Source organism: Emys orbicularis, chromosome 3 (genome assembly GCF_028017835.1).
Source record: "Emys orbicularis isolate rEmyOrb1 chromosome 3, rEmyOrb1.hap1, whole genome shotgun sequence".
Lineage (NCBI taxonomy): Eukaryota > Metazoa > Chordata > Testudines > Emydidae > Emys > Emys orbicularis.
Window position 1 is genome coordinate 212,203,004 of NC_088685.1, and position 22,857 is coordinate 212,225,860.

A 22,857-nucleotide genomic window follows, 5' to 3' on the forward strand; every position below is an offset into this window, starting at 1 on the left:
AGTTGGTGTATCCTGGTCTGGGGGGGAATCTTGTTTCTGATGGCAAGGTTGCTCCTGCAGTGAACCCAGTCCCTCCATGCACAAGTCTTAGCTGTGCGATCAGGTCATCATCATCACCCTTTGGCCTCTTCTTTTTTTTTTTTCTGTTATGCTATTTTTTCTTGATTAAGGTTGTCCATAAACCAGCTACAGAGTTTGTCTTTCATATCATTTGAAGTATTTGTTTATTTTCCTCGAAGCCCAGTTGTTGCACAGAGGTATTGCTGTGTTCTGTATTTGAATCACACTTATTTTGGTACATTAGTTGTTGGTGGTGTTTGTTGGATTCTCCTGTCGCTTTGATGGACGAGTGTTTAGGTCGTGTTGACTTGAGTTCTGGGTTTATTTGTTTTTATGGCTTCTCACCTGAAAAGCAAGTCCAATCCTGGATTTGCAAATGTGGTTGCATGTCTTGCAAGTGTACTCGTTGTTGGGGGAGGGTTTGAGGCGATGTCCTTACGATGAGCTCTCTTCTCCTTCAGAGACCTCTCATGCCGCTCCTCAAAAGTGGACATGCCCTCATGGCACAAATCTCTCTATCTGGGTCTGTCCAGTGCAACAAGCTTTCAGGCTCTAATGTCTGTCTTGCATGCTTTCAGGATGGCCTTCAAGGTGTCTTTATACCGAAGGCTAGGTCGACAAGTAGAGTAGGTTCCCATGCTCAGTTGACTTTAGACCACCACTTTCAGTGTACGGGAAACCTCCATGTGGACCATGTATACAAAGTTGGGTCCTGATGACCAGGCTTTTAGTGCAATGGATTTGGCATCTCTCAAGGACTTCAGTATTGTTTGTCCAGTCACCAGTTTTGGAAGCCCTCCTGTGGGGCTCTGACTTCAGGAGGGTAATGTAGCTGGTAGGCCCAACAGTGTCCTATGATTGGCTGATTTGTTTCTTATGAAGAAATGAAACGTAATGTGAGTAAATTTTCCACTGCTATGTGCTAGAAACAAAGAAGCTTACCTATTTAACTGTTAATGTGCCTGGAGAGCATTGCCCAGGATTCACTCTTTATTCTCAAGGGAAAGCTGTTTTGCTGACAGTTTAAGGTCCAGCTGCATCATGGGCCTCTGTACTTAGCACTGTATAAACACGTAATAAAAATGCTGGTCTCTGCCCCAAAGAATTTATACTGTGTTTTCTTTACTCTTTGGCAGCTTAAGTTGTACATTTGAACAATGGCTTGATCATTCTGTATTTCCCTTTTTTTTTCTTTAGTGAAACAAAGAGGCTGGAATTGGAAAGAAAACTGTTTGAGTACAGCAAATCTGATACATACATGTAAGCCTATTAAAATTCTACTTATGCATTATTTTATTTTCATTAGGACAATGTAGAGATCACTAAATGCTTTTGAAATATCATTGTAAAGTTTGTCAGTTTTTAAAAGAATTTAATATTCACATGTTCAATATAATATAAGAGCTTATTAAATGTCTGTTTGTTACAGTAGTAGAAACAGTTGATAAAAAATGCCTTGAGTGTCTAATGAAATGTAACCATATTCTCCTTACTCTGTATTATTACTGAAACTTTGTGTATGACTTTGTTAGACTGACTTTCTGCAAAACCTTGGTGATCTAATTCATATGAGGAAGCTTCAGACAATTGTCATGGAAGTTTACCACCCTGGGCATAAAGTGTAGCCTTTTATGATAACTTAAAAAAAGGATGATATTTTACATGTCCCATAAAAACAAACAGAAACTGTCCCTGAGCAAATAGACACAACGTTCAGCTTTCCAGAATTCAACTTCTTTCCATGACGCATGTGAATGAATCCCATTAAAGTAAATATAATTAACCCATGGACATCAACAAGAGAATATTCTTTCTACAGTATATACTGCCAGGACTAGAAACTAAAAAGTGTGTGCTGGTATGATGGGGTCTATAAATCCCCCACAAAACACAGACTGCAAGACCAGCCCTGCCCCGGCTCAGTTGTGAGAAATGTTAGTTATGGAGAGATACACCCTCCGCTGCTTTAGCTAATGAGGGCAAGTCCAAGTATTAAGAGGGAGGAAGAGGAAAGGAAAGAGTAGAATAGCTTGAAACTTCAAGGGAGTAGCAACTCTATCAGACTGAGAGATTTATAACCTTCTGGAGTACAAGGGATGGAAGCGCTGAGGGCCAAAGGCTTTTTGACTCAGTTCTATTATGTTTGTTGACTCTGCCTTTTTTTCTTGTTGATGGGATTTAAGCCATTGTTGCCCAGGTCCTGGACTGAGCCATGCTGCTCTAACTGAGACTTTGCACAAGGCGGTGCCAGTCCCTTCTGATAGCTTCTTGTACTTGACTTTTAAATAACCGAAATTAAAAAACCCCAAAAACCACAGCCACCCAGGAAATATATTAATGGTGAGGATAGAATTTTATTTCGATGAAACAGAGATGACTGCCTCTTCTACAGCTTGCATAGTCACAAGTGGGAATGAGCATGCTGTGATAAGAGAAGCACAGAGCTGGGAGTGGAGGAGTCAAAGCATCAGTGACAGCTGCAGGAAAAACTACCCTGTAGTATTCACAAAACTTTTCTTTTTCCTACTTCCAGCAGTCATGGGCAGTAAAGGGGAGCCTGGACAGGAGGCAAAAACCTGCCTCTCTTTTAGCCAAATTGAGACTGCTGGCAAGTGTTATTTATGATTTGTATTATGGTATCACCAAGAAGCTCTGGTCAGAATTAGGACTCCACAGTGCTAGGTAGGCTCTGTACAAACATATAGAAAGACAGTCCTTGCTGTGAGGCCTCATATAATACGAATGAAGAATCTTTCTTCTTCAATCTCTTTTGAAAACACGTGTATGTAGAACTGTATTTCTGGAAAACGTCATGAGAGATCTAATAACTTATATACTCCTCTGATCCAGAAGATACATCCTCGAAGACTAACTTTACAAATTACAACCCGAAAAACGGTCTAATATGTGGCAACTGAAAAATATAGAAAATATCGTCCAGTTTTCATGTAACTTTTTCTAGTAGTAAAATAATTAAAGGAGAGAAAAAAACATGTGTAAGTAAAATAGTTTTTAATGGTAAAATGTATCATATCAGTTCTGAAAGATAACGTATAAGGGATTGATGCTGTAGAAATTCTCTGTATATACAAAGTGAAATTGAATCACCAAGAAGGAAGAATTAAACCATCACTGTGCATTCTGAAATAAATGATATTACATATAGACAGTTTTGAGCTCTAAGAAACAATGTTCTACTCGGCTAAAATTGCCTTCTGCAGTTGCTCCACAAGCATCCCTGGTGGTTCTGTTCCAATGGGGCACTTCCTTGTCGGACAAACATGTAATGCTAATTTGATCCTCTCTTTGCCTTCCCAAAGTTGAAGCCATAAGAGTCTACCCAGCATGACTGTCCTTTTAAAAATATATATAATTTTAATTAGTTTTTCCAAATACAACACATATACCAAAATATCAGACTCATCAGAATACACAAAGTAAATAAATAGGGTTTGGATAAAGGGAGGGGAAGCGGCATGTCTATCTTCAGGGTCTACTTCAATCATAGACCTATAAAAAAACAGCTCAAATTGCTTTGAATTTTTTGGGCTTTCCCTTGCTGCAGAATGCTAGTCATTTATTAGCTGCAAGGTCAGTGATCTCACTAAGCCTGGCATTAATATTTGTGGGGATAGACGTTTCCATTTTTCCAGGAATAATTTTTTAGAAACTAAAGCTGCACGTTGGAACCAGGCTGCCTTTTACCAGGTAAACTTCAGGTATCAGGAATATTTCCAAGAATGAAACTTAAGGGGGAGAACTCCAACTTAGCATCAAATATGAAATTGGTCCTTTGCCCGACCTCAGACCAGAAATTCTTGATACGGGGCACTCCCAAAATATATGCGCTAATGTAGAACCAAGGGAGTTACATTTCCAACAGTGGTCAACATTTTGAGGCCCATTACCATTAGCCTATGTGGGGACCAGTATATTCAAAAAAGTGTCTTTTGGTGAATAAGCTGTAAACTCAGGTCTATGCTGTAGTTGCTTTTTTAACATTAGATACAATTGTATTCCAATGGACAGAGATAGTTGTGTATCCAAATCTCTAATCCAAGCAACTCAAATGATCAATCTTTGGCAGAGATTTTTGGGCCAAAAATAGTAAAAGGTTACCGTGGCTGAATAAATCTAGGAAGTTTCCTCCAAAATAATAAAAATTCCAGGTTCTGTCCATCCAGGTGAAGGTTTTGCCACTGATTTTAAGGCTAGGATTGCTCCGCCTCTGTAGGAATAGAAGCAGAATTTTCTAGTCAGGTTTGACCAAGCTTGCCTCACAGCCATGATTGTGGGAGCTCTGGAGCCATCAAATCTATAATAATTTGATCCCACAATGACGTTAATTGGGAGACTGTATATTAATTCTCATTCAATCTGAACCAAGGTGGGGTCTGTGTGGTCAAATCTAACAGCCACAAAGATGTCTGGCTTAACAAAAAGGAGATATAGTTTTCCAAGTTGGGAAAACAAAATTCTCCCAGAGATGGGGGGAGCTGTAATTTGTTCAGAGTCAGTCTAAGTTTATTACCTAGGAATGTTCTGAAAATATTGAATTTCTTAAAATAAGTTTGAGGAATAGAAATAGGAGACACCCCTCAGGACATAGAAAATTCTGGGAAAGAAACCGAGCATGACTGTCCTTTATATCACCAAGCTCATGAGAATGATGATGGATGAGTAGAGAATATGTTCAGTATGTACCCTGATGCTCTAATACAGGGATGGGATCTCCCATGGCTTATGGACAGTCAGCCTAGGACTTCTTGTTTTTAAAAAGTCTGTCTGGCCCTAAGAAACCCATCCTTCTCTCCAGGAGAGAGCAGATAGCTTTCCCATGATGCTGTATGCATTTTGTCTGAATAGGGCTCATATCCTGGAAAATAAATGTTTGAAAAGGTGGGGGAAATCAATATACTGAGTTATTCACTCCCACAGACTGACTGACTGTCTGTTTCTCTTTTTTATCTGATATGAATTTAGATGAGTTGGAATTTCTCTGAGAACACTGGCAGTTTGGAAGACTTTTAACGTTTCTGTATGACAATCATTCAGCAAAACAAACACACTCATTTTTAATGTGAACTAATATATAAGATGGTTAGAATTAAAAATTTAGTGTATGACGTCTGAAAATATAGTGGATTTTTTTGGAAAATTTGTTAATCCACTAATTTTTGTGTCCTTTTGAATGCTATTTTAAAATCAAATTTAAATCTAAGTTATTTAGGTGTAGCATCTTGTTATTGATAATGTAGTCTTGAATAAATTGCTCAGATCTATACTTAGTCTTTTAGGAGAAAAAGAGTAATACTGAATACTGTAGTAGCATTTTTAAAAAATCTGTCTCCCATAAATAAACTGATTCAAATTGTTATGTCTGATTTCATTTTACATCATAAAAGTATTATTTTCCCACCTTAGAGCGAAAATAAACTTCATAAAACTAAAAAAATACTTGAAAGAAATATGTGAACGACAAAAAAATGCTGTGTTGCGAAACCAAGAATTTTTAAAGGAGTTTGATCGTGTCGAAGCTCATATTAGGACTTTTACAAGTTCAGATGCACTTCAGAAATTGAAGGTAATACTTGTTTAAATACCATAACAACAGTTGTAATAATATAGGGGAAACTAGATTGACTTTGTTATGCACATCAAGATTTCAGATGTCAGTGAATCCTAGTAACATATTTTTGCAATGCTTAATATTTGTCTCTTTGGGAGTAGGGAAAACTGAAATGAGCTGATGTGACCTTGTAGACAAATGGGTAGTTAGTAATGCTTTATTATAGATTGTGGGTTTAGTTCTGTGAAGTGCTGAGTTTCTCTTGTGAGGTGCCAAGTACTCTCAAATCCCTTGGAAGCAAGGAGGAATTGAGGATGCGCAGCACCTTGCAGGATTGCACCATGTGTTTGCAATAATACTGTAGTTCAATGTTATCATGCCAACTATTAGCCAAGTAGATGCTGCTGTTCTATGATCAGTTAAATCGGAACATTGGGAAGGTTATGCAAAATTTTCCTAATGATTTCTTTATAAGATTTTTAATTTTTCACTAGATGTTTTTCCACTTTTGTAACAAAACATCATTACATTTGACATAGCAAAATTAAAAACGCCATGAAACCAGCTGGAAGACCATCCTAGGATGGCCATAATTGGTGGTGTCCTCCTTTGCTCATCACTTTTCCTCTGACTTTTCTATATTGCCTCTGCTGATGCCATCTGAAGAGTTTTAAGGGCTTGTCTTCAGGTACAGCTCTACATTGGTGCAGCTGCGCTGCTTTAGTGAAGATGCTACTACGTTGACAGAAAAGCTTCTCCCACCGGTGTAGTTAATTCACCTCCCTGAGAGGCAGTAGCTATGTTGATGGGAGAAGCTCCCATTGACGTAGTTCTGTCTACACAGGGGATTAGGTTGATATAACTACATTGCTCAGGAGTGTGGATTTTTCATGCCCCTGAGCGATGTAGTTATACCAATACAGGTCTGTAGTGTGGACCCAGCCTTAATTGACTGATGAGGCTGTTATGTTAGACGTGGTTCAGCCTTCTCCTGCCTTTCTTTACTGCTGCTGATTTATCACCAGTTAATTGTTTAGTGACAAGATTAATTGTGACCTCAGATTAGCTCTGCAATTTATTTGCATGCTTCATTCTTGTTGGTTATAATGCCATAATTTTTTCATTAAAAGTCAGTTCTGTGCTAACATTTTGATGGCAGGCACAGCAACAGAGAAATGTGATTCAGATGAAACCACACTTTTCCAAAGTTGATGAGAACTATAAACTTTGCTATTGGGGTGATAAATGTAGGGAAATAGCCCCGTGGGATGCTTTACCTCTTGTACTTTGAGTATAGATGGAAAGTGAACTAATAGGAACATTTTAGCATCAAATGTCCAGATTAAGTGGAACCAGAAAATTGTAGAATTTATACTTATTAATCTCATCTGTGGTGGCTGCTTCATGTAGAATCAAAAAGAAATATGATATCTCCCAGCCTCTCTCCCCAGTCAGACCCCTTACCAGCTATGTTTGCAGCCCTGATTACGCAAAAGAACTCATTGGTGATCTCACTGAATGTAATGTAACCAAATTATGCCAGTTTTATAAAGAGAGACATTTTCTTAGTATGAAGGAGATTATGAAACTAGCGCTTAAGCCTGTTCTGCTTTTTTCATTTTTTACAAATAGTTCTCTTACTCCTTCCACTGGCCAGTGACATGGTACAACCACGGCCCTTCCTTCTTAATGTATTGCTTCCTGGTCTCTGTCTATCACTAGAAAGATCAGTTTTATTTGACGCCATGGGAGTGGGATGTTGCAGTTAATTTTAGAAAGGCAGATATCATTACTATCTGCATTATTGGTTGCTGGCTCACATGATGCCCCAAGGCTGTGTCATTTTGGTCATCAGTAACTTATTATGGAAGGTAATGGACGTACAACTCCTCTGACCCTAAAGTTTTTATGGTAATGAAAAAACTTTATGCTTGTAGGAATAAAAATAATGTGTAATACTCACTTCATGAGTACTCTGAGAAAGAAAGATCAGTTGTACATAAGCCCCAGAATCTCCATATTTTTTTTTCACATTTAAATAAAAATTTGATGAATCCGCTTGGCTGCCAATCTCCTCCATTCACAAACTCAGGGAGATTTTTACTTTTTCCTATGTAGTCCAATTGGTTTGGGTGTATGTAGTTGTGGTGGGGTTCCTTTTTCCTCTCCCTAATTTTTTATTGTAATTGTGTATTTTTAATATTTGCTCTTTGTATAGGTTGAATGATTATTAAGATTGCATTGCTCTTACTAAAATAGCAACGATGATCCATCTTATGCCTTACAGTAAAGTGAATGAATGAATGAATATTTCTGTTTTTATCTTAATGAAATGTTTGTAATGAAATAGATCAGAACTGTAAATAACATACCGCACATGCAGACAGAAAGATAACTTTTTAACTGTGTATATATAATGGAGGGTATTTAGTTTTTAAAAATGGTAACTTTGCAACTGAAATACTTTCAGATCTACACTAAATGAGCCAATGGAAGTAAAAATCCTTGCTCTTTAGGTATATTGATCGGTGCTGTTTCTAACATATTGTCTTAATACCCACTCCTGAGCAATTTGGAAAAGCTGAAATCTAATAACTATCTTTGATAAGAAATAGTACTACTTTAATTTTAGTTGATTTATTAAGCAATACTTATGTGACATCTGAGGAGATATCTGAGCATTAGCGATTATCTTTGAAAAGTCATGGAAGATGGGAGAGATTCCAGAAGACTGGAAAAGGGCGAATAGAGTGCCAATCTATAAAAAGGGAAATAAGGACAACCCAGGGAATTACAGACCAGTCACCTTAAATTTTAAACCCCGACAGATAATGGAGCAAATAATTAAGCAATCAATTTGCGAACATCTAGAAGATAATAAGGTGATAAGTAACAGCATGAATTTGTCAAGAACAAATCTTGTCAAACCAACCTGATAGCTTTCTTTGACAGGGTAACAAGCCTTGTGGGGGGTGGGGGGTGGAGAGCAGTAGACATGGTATATCTTGACTTAACTAAAGCTTTTGATACTGTCTTGCATGACCTTCTTATAAAAAAAACTAGGGAAATGCAACCTAGATGGAACTACTATAAGGTGGGTGCATAACTGGTTGGAAAACCGTTCCCAGAGAGTAGTTATCAGTGGTTCACAGTCACGCTGGAAGGGTATAACAAGTGGGGTCCCGCAGGGATCCGTTCTGTTCAGTATCTTCATCAATGATTTAGATGATGGCATAGAGAGTACACTTATAACGTTTACGGATGATACCAAGCTGGGAGGGGTTGGAAGTGCTTTGGAGGATAGGGTTATAATTCAAAATGATCTGGACAAACTGGAAAAATGGTCTGAAGTAAATAGGATGAAATTCAATAAGGATAAACACAAAGTACTCCACTTAGGAAGGAATAATCAGTTGCACACATACAGAATGGGAAATGACTGCCTAGGAAGGAGTACTGTGGAAAGGGATCTGGGGGTCATAGTGGACCACAAGGTAAATATGAGTCAAGAGTGTAACACTGTTGCAAAAAAAAGCGAACACCATTTTGGGATGTATTAGCAGGAGTGTTGTAAGCAAGACACGAGAAGTAATTCTTCCGCTCTAATTAGGTCTCAACTGGAGCATTGTCCAGTTCTGGCTGCCACATTTCAGGAAGGATGTGGACAAATTGGAGAGAGTCTAGAGAAGAGCAACAAAAATGATTAAAGGCCTAAAAAACATGACCTATGAGGGAAGATTGAAAAAACTGTGTGTGTTTAGTCTGGAAAAGAGAAGACTGAGAGGGGACATAACAGTTTTAAAGTACATAAAAGGTTGTTACAAGGAGGAGGTAGAAAAATTGTTCTTCTTAACCTCTTAGGATAGGACAAGAAGCAATGGGCTTAAATTGCAGCAAGAGAGGTTTAGGTTCGCCATTAGGAAAAACTTCCTAACTATCAGAGTGGTTAAGCACTGGAATAAATTGCCTGGGGAGGTTGTGGAATCTCTATCATTGGTGATTTTTAAGAGCAGGATAGACAAACACCTGTCAGGGATGGTCTAGAAAATAATACCTACTCCTGCCATGAGTCCAGGGGAGTGGACTAGATGACCTTTCAAAGCCCCTTCAAGTCCTATGATTCTATAATCTACTGAGGCCGTAATAATGCATCATCATCATAATTACCAGTCTGGTCAATATTTTATGAATTGTTTTGACTTTTTGTCAAAAAAAAAAAAAAAACCCTGAAAAGTTTTTGGTTTTTTGTTTATCAAAGAAAAGCTTTTTGTGGCAAAAAGTCCCACTCGGTAATTTTACACTGTGTAAAAATGTATTTCTTTGTAATCACTTTTAAAAATGTGCTGCCTTTCATTTCATTTGATGCCCCCTTGTTTTTACATTATAAAAAGGGTGACTAGCAATGCCTGATCTGCCTTCTCTATACTATTCCTTACTTTTTATACATTTGTCACACTTTGGCCTATTCATGTTAAGGTAAAGCTTTGTATTCTCTTTTCATATGGACGTTTTCCATCCCTCTAATCATTCTTGTTGCCTCTTTTGGAACACCCTCTATTTTGGCTATATCATTTTTGAAATGGTTTGATTAGAATTGTTCATGCTGATGAAAATTCCTTTTCAACTCCAATACCTTTGCACTTCAATTTCTGATTCGGAAGGTCATTTTCCTGGTGGCAGTGACTTCAGTTTATAGAAAGAATAATTTTCAGGTTCTAGTGGCTGACCCACCTATATAAAATTCTTCAGAGGCAGAGAGGGTCTTTGGAGGAAATTTAGGATGTGTTCATAGGTGGCAATTGTCTTCCACTTTAATAAGTCAGGGCATGCTGCTAACATCCTATCTCTGCATCCCCATCCTAATAACGTTTTTTCATAGCTACTTCTGGCTTATATCTGTTAACTTTTTTTTAAGTCTGTGAGCTGCAGCTGCAGAACATTCTTTCCCCACATAGCTGGAGATCTGTTAGCTATGCCCCAAATCCCACCTATGCATTGCTGTAGGTGGTGTCTTGTGGAGCATGCTTGGTTTCTAACTCCTTGCATGGGCTGACTTGCACCAGACCTCTTCTGCAGAGTAGAACTGTTAACAGCTCTGCCTACAGACTGTATGCACCTGTCGTTGGGACAGGCAAGATTGGCACCTAAGGTTATAGAAATCCTCCAGACTGGTGCATTATTCAGTGTGTCCTTATAAACAAAATGTGATACACATTATGATATTGGGTTGTTTATTTTATTTTTTAAAGTGGGCCCAGTATAAGTAGAGAAATGTTGTAAATGAACTGATGTGGGCCCCAATTACTCTATATACTGTTCTGTATGTGATGTCTTCAGTACTCCTATTTAGAAGTTCTTATACCATCATTTCATTTTTTTACTGGCTTGCTGCCATTTTTACTCAGCTTGTTGGACAAAGCACAGCTCGTAGAGCCCTTGTGCAATACTGTTGGAATGATTCCACTGTCTGATTTCCTATTTGTGGCAATTTTCAGGATTAAATGGATTAATAGAGAATTAAATAGTAATCATTCAAATAGTATTGAAATAGAAAATAGTAATAATTCAAACTGGTATAATGACGTGCAGGCACAAATTAAGTTATTAATTTTTAACACTTTTTTTGGTGGCGAGAGAATGCCCTTAGGAGTGAATTAGCTTAACTCCACGTACAGCGTATTAAATGGCTATTGTTACCAACTACTTTTCTTTACAAAAAAAGCTCAACTTGTTTCCATGTACTCCTGCAGTTTGTTCAATAACTGTTGGAAGCTTAACTGAAATAATTTATTTAAGCTTTTGGGAAAACTGAGTAGTTAAACATTTCATCAGTTTTGAGCACCAGGTGTAAAATGCTTGGTTGAATATAGACTTTTTTTCCTTGTGTTATTTCAAATTTTATGAACAAATGTATCTGGAAAATAACACTTTATATATGCAGATTGAGAATTAAAGTACAGAGCTGTCCAAGTTGATTAGTTATCAGATGTATTTCTCCCTGTATACTACCCGATTCCAAATACATAGTGAAGTGCACCCACTCAGGACCAGTGTAATCTGTTCTTAAGGTTTACAATTACTATCATACAGTACTAATTATAGGTGCTGTATATGCTTAGCTTTTAAGCAATAGTCCTTCTATGACTGCATTACTTTTGGTCAATTAAACAATGTAGTGGAGGAGAAGACATTTTTATGTAGTTCTTTGTTAGTAACACTAGAGCAAGTTGTTTTTTTCATGCTGTGTTGCTCTTTGTAACATCTGCAGTATATTTTCTCGTTAGAATAGCTCAGCGGATTGTAAACTGACTTACATAAACCAATACAAAATTTAAAGCTCAGCATTTCACTGCAAAGCAGCTAAGTCATTATGTAGATATAGCCAAAATAATCTGGAATTATAAAAAACATTATGAATAAATGTCTGAGTCCACAAGTTGTTCTTACTCTTTAGAATCACGAAACGAGTGAAAACATGAAAACCCACAGGAGGATGCACAAGCCACATACAACATGTTTTTCCTGGAAACTAAAACATATTTCGAAAGGAATGGTGTCTTTGGGTGTTTTCTTATGAGCTGTTATAAACATCTTTATTTTTCTCAGATAAGATTATATCTTTGTGAATAACAAATCTTAATAGATTCCAGTTCATTACTTTTATGCCCTTGATTTCTTTGATTACTGTACAAATTGTGCCATATAAATATTTGTTGATCTGTGTGTGTATGTATGACTACATTTTTATAATACATAAATCATTTATATGATGGGTCTATTTATATGTAGGTACAATATGAAGGAGAAATTAAAAGTATGCTGTCACTTCAGAAGAATAGCATGCCAATAAAAGGTGACAAAGAAGATAACAATGAGCAGGTAATGGAAAATAAGTGGAAAACTATATATATTTTGTCACTTGAAGAACACTTAGGTGTTTTCCTCTAAGGTGTACCATTCAGTAAATGGTGGTTGTTGCAAAATGCCTTTTTAGTGTGGAATTTTTGCCATATCATTTATATTGTGAAACAGTGCTTTAACAACAAAATCAAGTAGATTAATTGAAAAAATTGCGCTAATATTTTTATCAGGGTAAAAAGAGAACCATAATAAACTGAAGAAAAAGACTGATATTTGTTTGTTTCTGGTCGGCTGCTATTTTTATATTTTAATACCAAAGATTGTGAAAACAATGTTAACATCTGAAAAATATTCTTAATGAAAGTACACAAAATGTAGTAATTGATTTATATGTCATATTCATAATTTTCTACATTTTGACCTTTTCTCAGAAGAAGCAAAAAAAAAGATTGCATATCTAAGCAACAGACAAAAAGACTGACAAGGAATACTTAAATATATTCTGCTCTATATCTGCAGTAATGCAGGCTTCTAATCCCTCCTCCTATCTCCGTATAAATGATACAGTTCAAGACCATAGCTGTTTTCTTCACTAAAAGCAGTAAAGCTCTTTTAGATGAAATGTCTAAAAACATCTTGTAATAACTTGGAGCATGCTGGCAAGAGTAGTCACTTGTGACTATGTGTGAAACCCCCTCAGCTAGTCGATATTGTAATAAGCAAAAATGGTAGAATCACTCCATTATTCAGAAAAGCCAACAGCATGCTTGTCCCTTAGGCTACAGCATTCATTAAGAAAAGCTTACTGGGCTGAAAGCTGGAAACAGATGATAACGGGATATGATTTTCATATTTAATGCATTCCTTGGAAGAGTATGTGTGCTGCAGATTGATAGAAGAATCAACTGCTACTTTACTAAAAGACTTTCTAGTTTGCCCTATAGCTACCGATGGAATCATTCAGCCAAGAAATTAACTTTTTCTCCTTTTACCTGCTTTATATATCTGCTAAGCAGGCTGCCTGGCTGCCAGTAAATGTTATTATGCAGTTAACTGTTTGGTATTTAAGACTCTTATCAGAAAAGAAACAGAGGCCACACTATTTTGTTTTTATAGTGGGAGGAAGGTTTTCGTTTTTCTTTCTTCAGTGCATTAGCAGGCATTAATCTGAGTTTATGGGAAGTTTTCACCCATAGATTAAAAAGTTAAAAACCTTGAATTTAGAGCATTCTTTAAACTATAATATACAAAGCAATGGATCTGGCAACCTTGACCTATATAAGCAGGCCTTTAAGAATGCATGAATTACATATATTCAGTTTAGATGTACAGGAAGTCATAGAGTTAGAGTTCTCAAATGCTGAATTTTTCTATTTTTTAAATAACATTTGGTTTGAAAATAATTTTCATAGAAGATAGACATTTTAATCTATAGAATTTTTTTCATTTATTGTACTTGTTATATAAATACCAGAAATTAGTGTTGCTATGGTTCCAAAAAACTTTTTTTCCCATTCAAAATAGTGAAACATTTTGGGTAATATTAGGAAGCTTAACATGAACCAAAAATTGTCAGTTTACATTGCATTACAATTATAGTTAAAATTGGGGGTGGGGGGAAAGGTTTATTTGCTGTGAAATACAAAGATGGTTTCTTTAAATTGTTCTGTGGTTATGATGCTTAGAGAGAGGTTTTAGCTTATCCGAGAAGAGGGTAACATGAACACATAGTGCAACTTAAAACAAAATATCCTTTTGGTTGGTGGTTGTAATTCTGATTTTTTTTGTGGATCTTTCTGCAAGAAATAACCAGAAGAATGTCCCCACTTGTTTACATCACATTTCATTTTCAAGAATGTTTTTAATTTGGCACTATTTTTGAGTGTAATCATGCCTTTTTCCTCCCCATTCTTAAGTTGACTTTAATTCTCTTTCATTCAGATAAGTAAAGAAGGTGAAATTCATTCTGGTGCTTGGGGCTTGTGCAGTGCCATCAGCGTCACTCTAACTTCCTGCAGTGAAGCTGTGACAAGGCCACTAGCAGAGTGGTGACACAGACAGTTTCCCTATGAGGCAGATGGCACACAGGATGGTATTGTGGATGGGAAGGGCTATGGACTCTGCCACTATTTGGAGCCTACGGCCCTATTGCCCACATACATTTTGGAGGCAGGCAACAGAAGCTTCTTCAACTTGTAGGGAGCTGCACTGCACACTGATAAGTAGATAAGGACTTGGATTTCACCTCTTATAGACTCATAGACTCATAGACTTTAAGGTCAGAAGGGACCAATATGGTCATCTAGTCTGACCTCCCGCATGATGCAGGCCACAAAAGCTGACCCACCCTCAACAGAATATTCCAGCCTGCGAGCCCTGCCCTATGCTGCGGAGGAAGGCGAAAAACCTCCAGGGCCTCTGCCAATCTACCCTGGAGGAAAATTCCTTCCCGACCCCAAATATGGCGATCAGCAGTACCCCGAGCATACAGGCAAGATTCTACAGCCGGATCCTCATTTTACCCGCGATGGCACGTTAATGCCTAATTGACTAAAATCACGTTATCCCTTCAAACCATTCCCTCCATAAATTTATCAAGCCTAATCTTGAAGTTAGAAAGGTCTTTCGCCTCCACCGTTTCCCTCGGAAGGCTGTTCCAAAATTTCACCCCTCTGACGGTTAGAAACCTTCTTCTAATTTCAAGCCTAAACTTCCCCACGGCCAGTTTATATCCATTCGTTCTCGTGTCCACATTACTACTGAGCTGAAATAATTCCTCTCCCTCCTTGGTATTAATCCCTTTGATATATTTAAAGATAGCAATCATATCCCCCCTCAGCCTTCTTTTGGTTAGGCTAAACAAACCGAGCTCCTCGAGTCTCCTTTCATAGGAAAGGTTTTCCATTCCTCGGATCATCCTAGTGGCCCTTCTCTGTACCCGTTCCAGTTTGAGTTCATCCTTTTTAAACATAGGAGACCAGAACTGCACACAGTACTCCAAATGAGGTCTCACCAGCGCCTTGTATAACGGAAGCAGCACCTCCCTGTCCCTACTAGAAATACCTCGCCTGACGCATCCCAAAATCGCATTAGCTTTTTTCACAGCCACGTCACATTGCCGACTCATAGTCATCCTACGATCAACCAGGACTCCGAGGTCCTTCTCCTCCTCCGTCACTTCCAACCTATGCGTCCCTAACTTATAACTAAAATTCTTATTAGTCATCCCTAAATGCATCACCTTACACTTCTCACTATTAAATCTCATCCTATTATTTTTACTCCAATTTACAAGGTCATCCAAGTCTCCCTGCAGAATATCCCTATCCTCCTCTGAATTGGCAATACCTCCCAACTTTGTGTCATCCGCAAACTTTATCAGCCCACTCCTACATTCGGTTCCGAGGTCAGTAACGAATAGATTGAATAAAATCGGACCCAAAACCGAACCTTGAGGAACCCCACTGGTGACCTCCGTCCAACCCGACAGTTCACCTTTCAGTACTACCCGTTGCAGTCTCCCCTTTAACCAGTTTTTTATCCACCTCTGGAATTTAATATCGATCCCCATCTTTTCCAATTTAACCAATAATTCCTCGTGCGGGACAGTATCAAACGCTTTACTAAAATCGAGGTAAATTAGATCCACCGCATTTCCTTTATCTAGAAGGTCTGTTACTTTCTCAAAGAAGGAGATCAAGTTGGTTTGGCACGATCTGCCTTTCGTAAACCCATGTTGTAATTTGTCCCAATTGCCATTCACCTCAAGGTCCTCAACTACTTTTTCCTTCAAAATTTTTTCCAAGACCTTGCATACTACAGAAGTTAAACTAACAGGTCTGTAGTTACCCGGGTCACTTTTTTTCCCCTTCTTAAAAATAGGAACCACATTAGCTATTTTCCAGTCCATCGGTACCACCCCCGAGTTTACAGATTTATTAAAAATTATCGCCAAGGGGCTTGCAATTTCTCGCGCCAGCTCCTTCAATATTCTAGGATGGAGATCATCCGGTCCGCCCGATTTAGTCCCATTTAGCTGGTCAAGCTTGGCTTCCACCTCTGATACTGTAATGTCAATCGCCCCTCCTTTATTCCCCTCTGTCCCGCTCCCTCTATTCCTAAACCCTTCATTAGCCTTATTAAATACTGACGCAAAATATTCATTTAGATATTGTGCCATGCCTAGATTATCCTTAATCTCCACTCCATTTACATGCTTCAGCGGTCCCACTTCCTCTTTCTTTGTTTTCTTCCTATTTATATGGCTATAAAACCTCTTACTATTGGATTTAATTCCCCTCGCGAGGTCCAACTCTACACGGCTTTTAGCCTTTCTCACCGCATCCCTACATGCTCTGACCTCAATAAGGTAGGTTTCCTTACCGATCTGCCCCCTCTTCCATTCTTTGTACGCTTTCTGTTTTTTCTTAATCGCCCCTTTGAGACGCCCGCTCATCCAGCTAGGTCTAATTCTCCTGCCTACTAACCGTTTCCCCTTTCTCGGGATGCAGGCCTCGGACAGCTCGTGCAACTTCAGCTTGAAATAATCCCAGGCCTCATCTGCCTTTAGCTCTCTAAGTATGTTAGCCCAATCCATTTCCCTAAGTAGTTGCCTTAATTTATAAAAGTTGGCCTTTTTGAAATCGTAAACCTTAGTCACAGTTTTATTTCTGTTAATCCTTCCATCTATTTTAAACCGAATTAGCTCATGGTCACTCGAGCCAAGGTTGTCCCCTACTATCATTTCCTCAACTAGGTCCTCACTACTCACCAGCACCAAATCTAAAATGGCATCCCCCCTCGTCGGTTCAGCTACTACTTGCTGAAGGAATTCATCTGCTAGCACGTCTAGGAACATCTGAGCCCTATTATTGTTACTAGCATTTGTTCCCCAATCTATGTCTGGGAAGTTAAAGTCCCCCATGATCACACAGCTCTTATTAGTTTTTACTTCCTTAAAAACATTAAATAGTTCTCTGTCCGCATCCAGGCTAGATCCCGGCGGTCTATAGCACACCCCAAGCAGTATCTCAGGGGAGGCTCTAGTAGTTCTTTTACCCAGTGTAATCATTGCCCAGACAGACTCTGTCTTATCCATTCCATCACTTATTATTTCTTTACATTTTAGTTCATTATTCACATACAGTGCCACACCCCCACCTTTACCTTTTTTCCGGTCATTCCTAAACAGCACATACCCTTCGATACCTGTACTCCAGTCATGACTACAGTTCCACCACGTTTCGGTTATTCCTACGATATCAGGTTTCATTTCTTGGACCAGGAGCTCCAGTTCCTCCATTTTGTTACCTAGGCTTCTCGCATTGGTGTATAAACATCTTACCGTATGCTGTCTGTCCTTTCTCCCATTAGTTATGCACTTTGGTACGGACCCCCTAGTGTCCATCCGCCCCGTCCTTCTAATGTCCAATTCCCTACCCCTATCTATATCTCTTCCACTGCCCTTGCCTACACTTTTTTCCTGCAGAAAGTCCAGTTTCTGTTTTTTGTGGGAGGGTGACATGAATAATCCCCAAAGCATAAACGAATACAAATCTAGTGTGCAAATTGTGTTGATTGATTTGTTGCATACTATGGCTTACCTTACAACTATTGCCTTTTGGACCAGCACTCCAACAGAGTGATGGGCCTGACCCGCATTCCTCTCTCTGACTTCAGTGAGAATTTTGCCTGGCTGAGTACTGCAGGATCATAGCCTATGTAGAATTACAGTATTTCTATACAAAAGCCAAGGAGAAAGTGCCACATCTTTTTCAAGTCCTTATTAAAATTGTACAGCAGGTTGTCACAAGTAATGACAGTATATCCGATTTTAATTCTGTCTGCCTTTACCTAAATGATATATGTGGCTCTTACATGATTTATTTTTATCTGAATAAACTGTAGTGTTGGGGGGAAATAAGCATCATATTTTACTGTTTAGTCTGAGAAATACAGCTAGGAGAGGTCACCCAATTAACAGGATCTGAAATGCTTGGCTTGCTTAAAAGAGAATCATTTTAATGATCTGAGAATCATTAAGGATACTAATGCAAGACATGAAGGCGAAGAAGATGTATATCCTTTGTGTATGGAACTTATTGAGAGAATACATTTGGAAGTAGAAACTTCAAGAGAATATTGTCTAATATTCATATATATTTGGGGACAGGAAGAAACATTAGTCAGTCAGAACTGGTATTTGGAAGGAATAGGTTTGGTTTTTGAATAAACTGCACTGGATGTTAATGTACTTGGACTTCAAAATGTGAATGGTGACATGCAGTACTTGGACTTCAAAAGCCTGACAGGACTGGACTGAAGGCATCTGGGGGGCTTAACTGTAAACAGACACAGATTTGGATTTTCTAGCAGCACTTTGCCCTGAGAAGCTCTTGCATTGTTGTCTGATGAGTCAGAAGAAACAAGCTGATATAGGTTTATATTTTAGAATTTTTGTAACTAAATTGAATGTCTGTTTAGCAATGTATTTGTATAGGTGTGTTTTATTTTCCCATTTTTTTTCTTTCTATAAAAGGTGCTTAATGTGATAGGGAGGAGGTCAAAGGCAGGTATTTCTGTGGGGTAGAGTGGCTATGAGAAGCCTCCCATCACGGGCCTACTGTTTCTGGAAGTGGAGGAGGCGTCTGGCCCTTAGCATCCTTTCTTCAAACATCCCGTAGATAGCCCATGTCACAACTTACCTATTGCATTTATCTAACTGTTCCAATCTAACATATGTCAGCTTCTCTTGTCATATGCTGGGAAACATCTAATTGTTAAGGAATCCAAGAAGGGGTTTTGTTATGATTTTAGCTAATTTTTTTGTTAATAAAATAAAACTAACAGCCCACAAGCCCACAAAAACTTTTTTTTCTATCTATAAGATTAAACCCCCCTTTTTTTGTATGTTCTGTGTTTTGGGTTTTCTTTCTTTGGGGATGCCAGGAGAAGAGGATGCAACATAAATTAAGCGTGGTCCTTTTCAAAACATCACCTTGGTAGCCAAAGTAAGAGAGACTGAAGGATGGTGTTGGGGGGAGAAATTAAATTCCTTTAAAAGTATTGTTACAGGATTCTCCCTTGTGGGTTTTGTGCCTACAGTATGAATCAAATGAGAACTCCCTAAATTCTATAAGCCTTTGGTTCTCTGAGTCAACCCTTCCTCAACCCTCTCTGAAAATGCTCCAGCTACAGGTACTTTAGAGGTCTTGAAATACTGTAGTCTGTTCCTGTCTGAGTGCAGCCAATGAAGGATCTCCCTCCTGGAGTTGTACAACAGTTTCCAACTACTGTCGCTCTGGCTTTCATTGCCCATCCAACTTGAGGTAGATGCCTGGTATCCTTTGTAGGATAAGTTCCCTGGCTTCTAGTAGGACATAAAACTTTTTAGTTTGTATTTAATCTGTTTATTTCCTTTTACAAAAGCTGCATTGACTCTTCCCCAATATATCGTGTTAATCCTATGTGTCGGATAGTTCTGTTCTTTATTATAGTTTCAACCAATTTGCCTGGTACTGAAGTTAGGCTTGCTGGCCTGTAAGTGCCAGGATTGCCTCTGGAGCCTTTTTGGAAAAATTGGCATTACATTAGCGATCCTCCAGTCATCTGGTACTGAGGCTGATTTAAATGATAGGTTACATATCACAGTTAGTAATTTTGCAAGTTTCATATTTGAATTCCTTCAGAACTCTTGAGTGAATACCATCTGGCCCTGGTGACTTATTACTGTTTAATTTTCAGTTTGTTCCAAAACCACCTCTACTGACATCTCAATCTTGGACAGTTTCTCAGAATTAGCACCTAAAAAGAATTGCTCAGGTATGGGAATACACCATTAACGCACCAAATAGCCTAAATATCAACAATCACTGGCACCGAAGACTGAGATAGATGATGTGGATTGGTACCAATGTTCCAGAGATACTCATTTACATTGAAAACACCATGATGGCAGTGCCTAGTGCTTAGGGAGCTCAGTGCTGAACAAATGACCTTCCATTGAGACTCCAATGTTCTGCAAGCCTTTGTATCTCTGTGCATCAGGTCTTTAAACCACTCTGAGTCTCCATGTTTCAGGAATTTCATCCCTGGGTTAGTTTGTCCCTCAGTAACCTCATCCTCCCTCTTGAAAAATGAGAATTCTGGGACTTTCTGAGCATAATTCCTCCCTCCTCTAGTGCCGTGGCAGCTATCTATTGGCGGAGTTGTGTAGCTTGGGATGGGGCGGGGGTCTTTTCCTAGAGGAATCCTTCTCAGCTCTGGGTTTCTGAGCTGTGTGCGCCATGAAGTCTGGCTTCTGCAACCTTCAGGGCATTGTGGGGTTTTTTGAGTCACAAAAGCCCTGGTCTTTTGATGCTTTGGAAACTGTTTACCTCGGGAACTGCATGTCTTTCAGGACAGTGGCATTGTAATAATGAAACCTTGCAAAAACTTCTCAGCAGTGAAGCATCCTAATTTGTGGAAAACAGAAGACCTCGTATGACAATGCTGCCTCATATCTGTTAGCGAATTGGTTTACCAGTGCAGCCTACTGCACAGACCTACATATTGCCTATTTTTTGTTGTTGTTGTGGTGAGGAGTCAATACGTAGTCATGGCAGAGCTTGTAGACGTACATAGAGTAGGAACTCAGCCTCCAGCATAGACGCCTTAAATGGAGCACAGAATATGGAAGCTTCTAACCCTCAAAGCACAGAAACTATAGTGAATAAAACTCTAGGTTCTCCAGATCCCTGATCTAGGTTGCTGTAGTGCCAAATATCAGAGGACATCAAGGAATCAAACTAGGCACAATGAGATTCTGGACTGCTGGGCATTCATGCTGAATAATAGGACTTAGTGCTGACCAATGAAGCTTCATGCTGTCACCTCCCCTGGAATGGTTCACTGGGAATTAACGCTAACCTGTAGTGATCTAGTGATGAGAAGTTTGGCCTGGGCTGTGTCTCATCTAGTACAATGTCAGCTGAACGCTCCAGGTGAGACTGTGTCCTCATTGCAAAGTAGCTGAATTTTGATGCATTTGGAAAGTAAACATTTTTTTCTTGTTAAAGAAAAGTGCTTTAAGAAGGGCAATATTTTGTGTGTGTGTTGTGGAGAATGAGAGGAAATACCTGGGTAAAACAAACAGAAAAGATGGCAATTGAGAGGGCATAATGGATAAATTCATTTGATGTTTCCCTGTGGAGATTTGACTTCAAATGTGTCTTAGCTGCCAATGAGAGTTGTGTGAGATTCTATAACTGATTTTATAATTTTAGCTAACTCTCTTCCCACTTTCCCCCACAAAATGTACCTCCTTTTTCCTTCTTTTATTTTGCTGCTTGGTGAAAAACTACACAGGGACCAATCCTTATCTTTCAAATTCTAAAATTCAAAGCAGATGAAGAGAGATTCTTTCAATCAAAAAGGAGTTTGCTAGCAAGGCAACTTTTGCTATAACATGCAGAGCTGATAAATTCTGATAAATTCTGTTTTGGAACACTAAATCCAGAAGCCACTAAATCCATAAAACATTTGCTGGATAAATATGAGAGCAGAAAATCAGACCCAAAGGATAATAAAGAGGAACCCAAAGTAATAGTGATGAAATAAATTGTAAGCTTAATCTGAGTAACATACTCTGAATCTTTCTGCGAATAACTTAGTTTATGGAGTTATTGGATTTTCTTTTGTTTGTGTAAAAAAATGAGCTGTTCTGTGAAGTTTTGTCACATTACCAGACTAGGTAAATTTAAGACCCTTCCACAGAGAGGTAGTAGCTGAACCTGTGTGACAAATAAGACCACCCAATGAAAAAGGATGGAGGATGCAACAATGGCGCAGTCTGCGGGATTCTGTTGTGTTGTCATGCTCAAAAGTGTTAAGATGTTATTAGAATCCTTCCCTTACTATTATAACATTAATCAGCTAATTTTGGTTCAAGATCTGTTTATACTGACACTGGCCTTCTACTTCTTCTAGTAACCATTCCATAGAAATCTGTTACATTTATTAAGCACACATAGAAAACCAAAACAAACTTTAAAGTACTTGAAATTTAGAAATTAAGTGGTCGTTTGTTTTGGAAAATTTTTCATTTAAGTTCAGCCAAGTCCTTCAGAGGAAGTGTCTCCTGCGGCTACCAGAAGACTTTCTTAGTGAGAAGAAAGAATTGATTCACTTGTGGATTTTTGACACAACTGTTGTTGTTCCTGCTATTGAGACAGACATACAAGAGGGAGAAAAGGGCAGCAATGAAAGAAAAAAGACTTCTCTCTCCCTAATGCTTACTTTGTGGATGTGATGCAAGCAAGCTATAGCGCATAGTCAGGTCAGTCTTCAACAGGTGTGCTTTAACATCTGTACCCACCTCAATTCCCCAG

The 22,857-nt window shown here is 38.6% G+C and overlaps 1 protein-coding gene across 1 annotated transcript in view; it reads left to right on the forward strand.

Moving 5' to 3' along the window:
* The window catches only part of KIZ (kizuna centrosomal protein), a 93,524-nt gene that overhangs the window by 12,302 nt on the left and 58,365 nt on the right, over positions 1 to 22,857 (forward strand). The window contains exons 2-4 of the mRNA XM_065401784.1: positions 1,258 to 1,320; positions 5,485 to 5,644; positions 12,419 to 12,508. Coding sequence (XP_065257856.1) covers positions 1,258 to 1,320; positions 5,485 to 5,644; positions 12,419 to 12,508 — 313 coding nt within the window. The remainder of the gene's footprint in view (positions 1 to 1,257; positions 1,321 to 5,484; positions 5,645 to 12,418; positions 12,509 to 22,857) is intronic.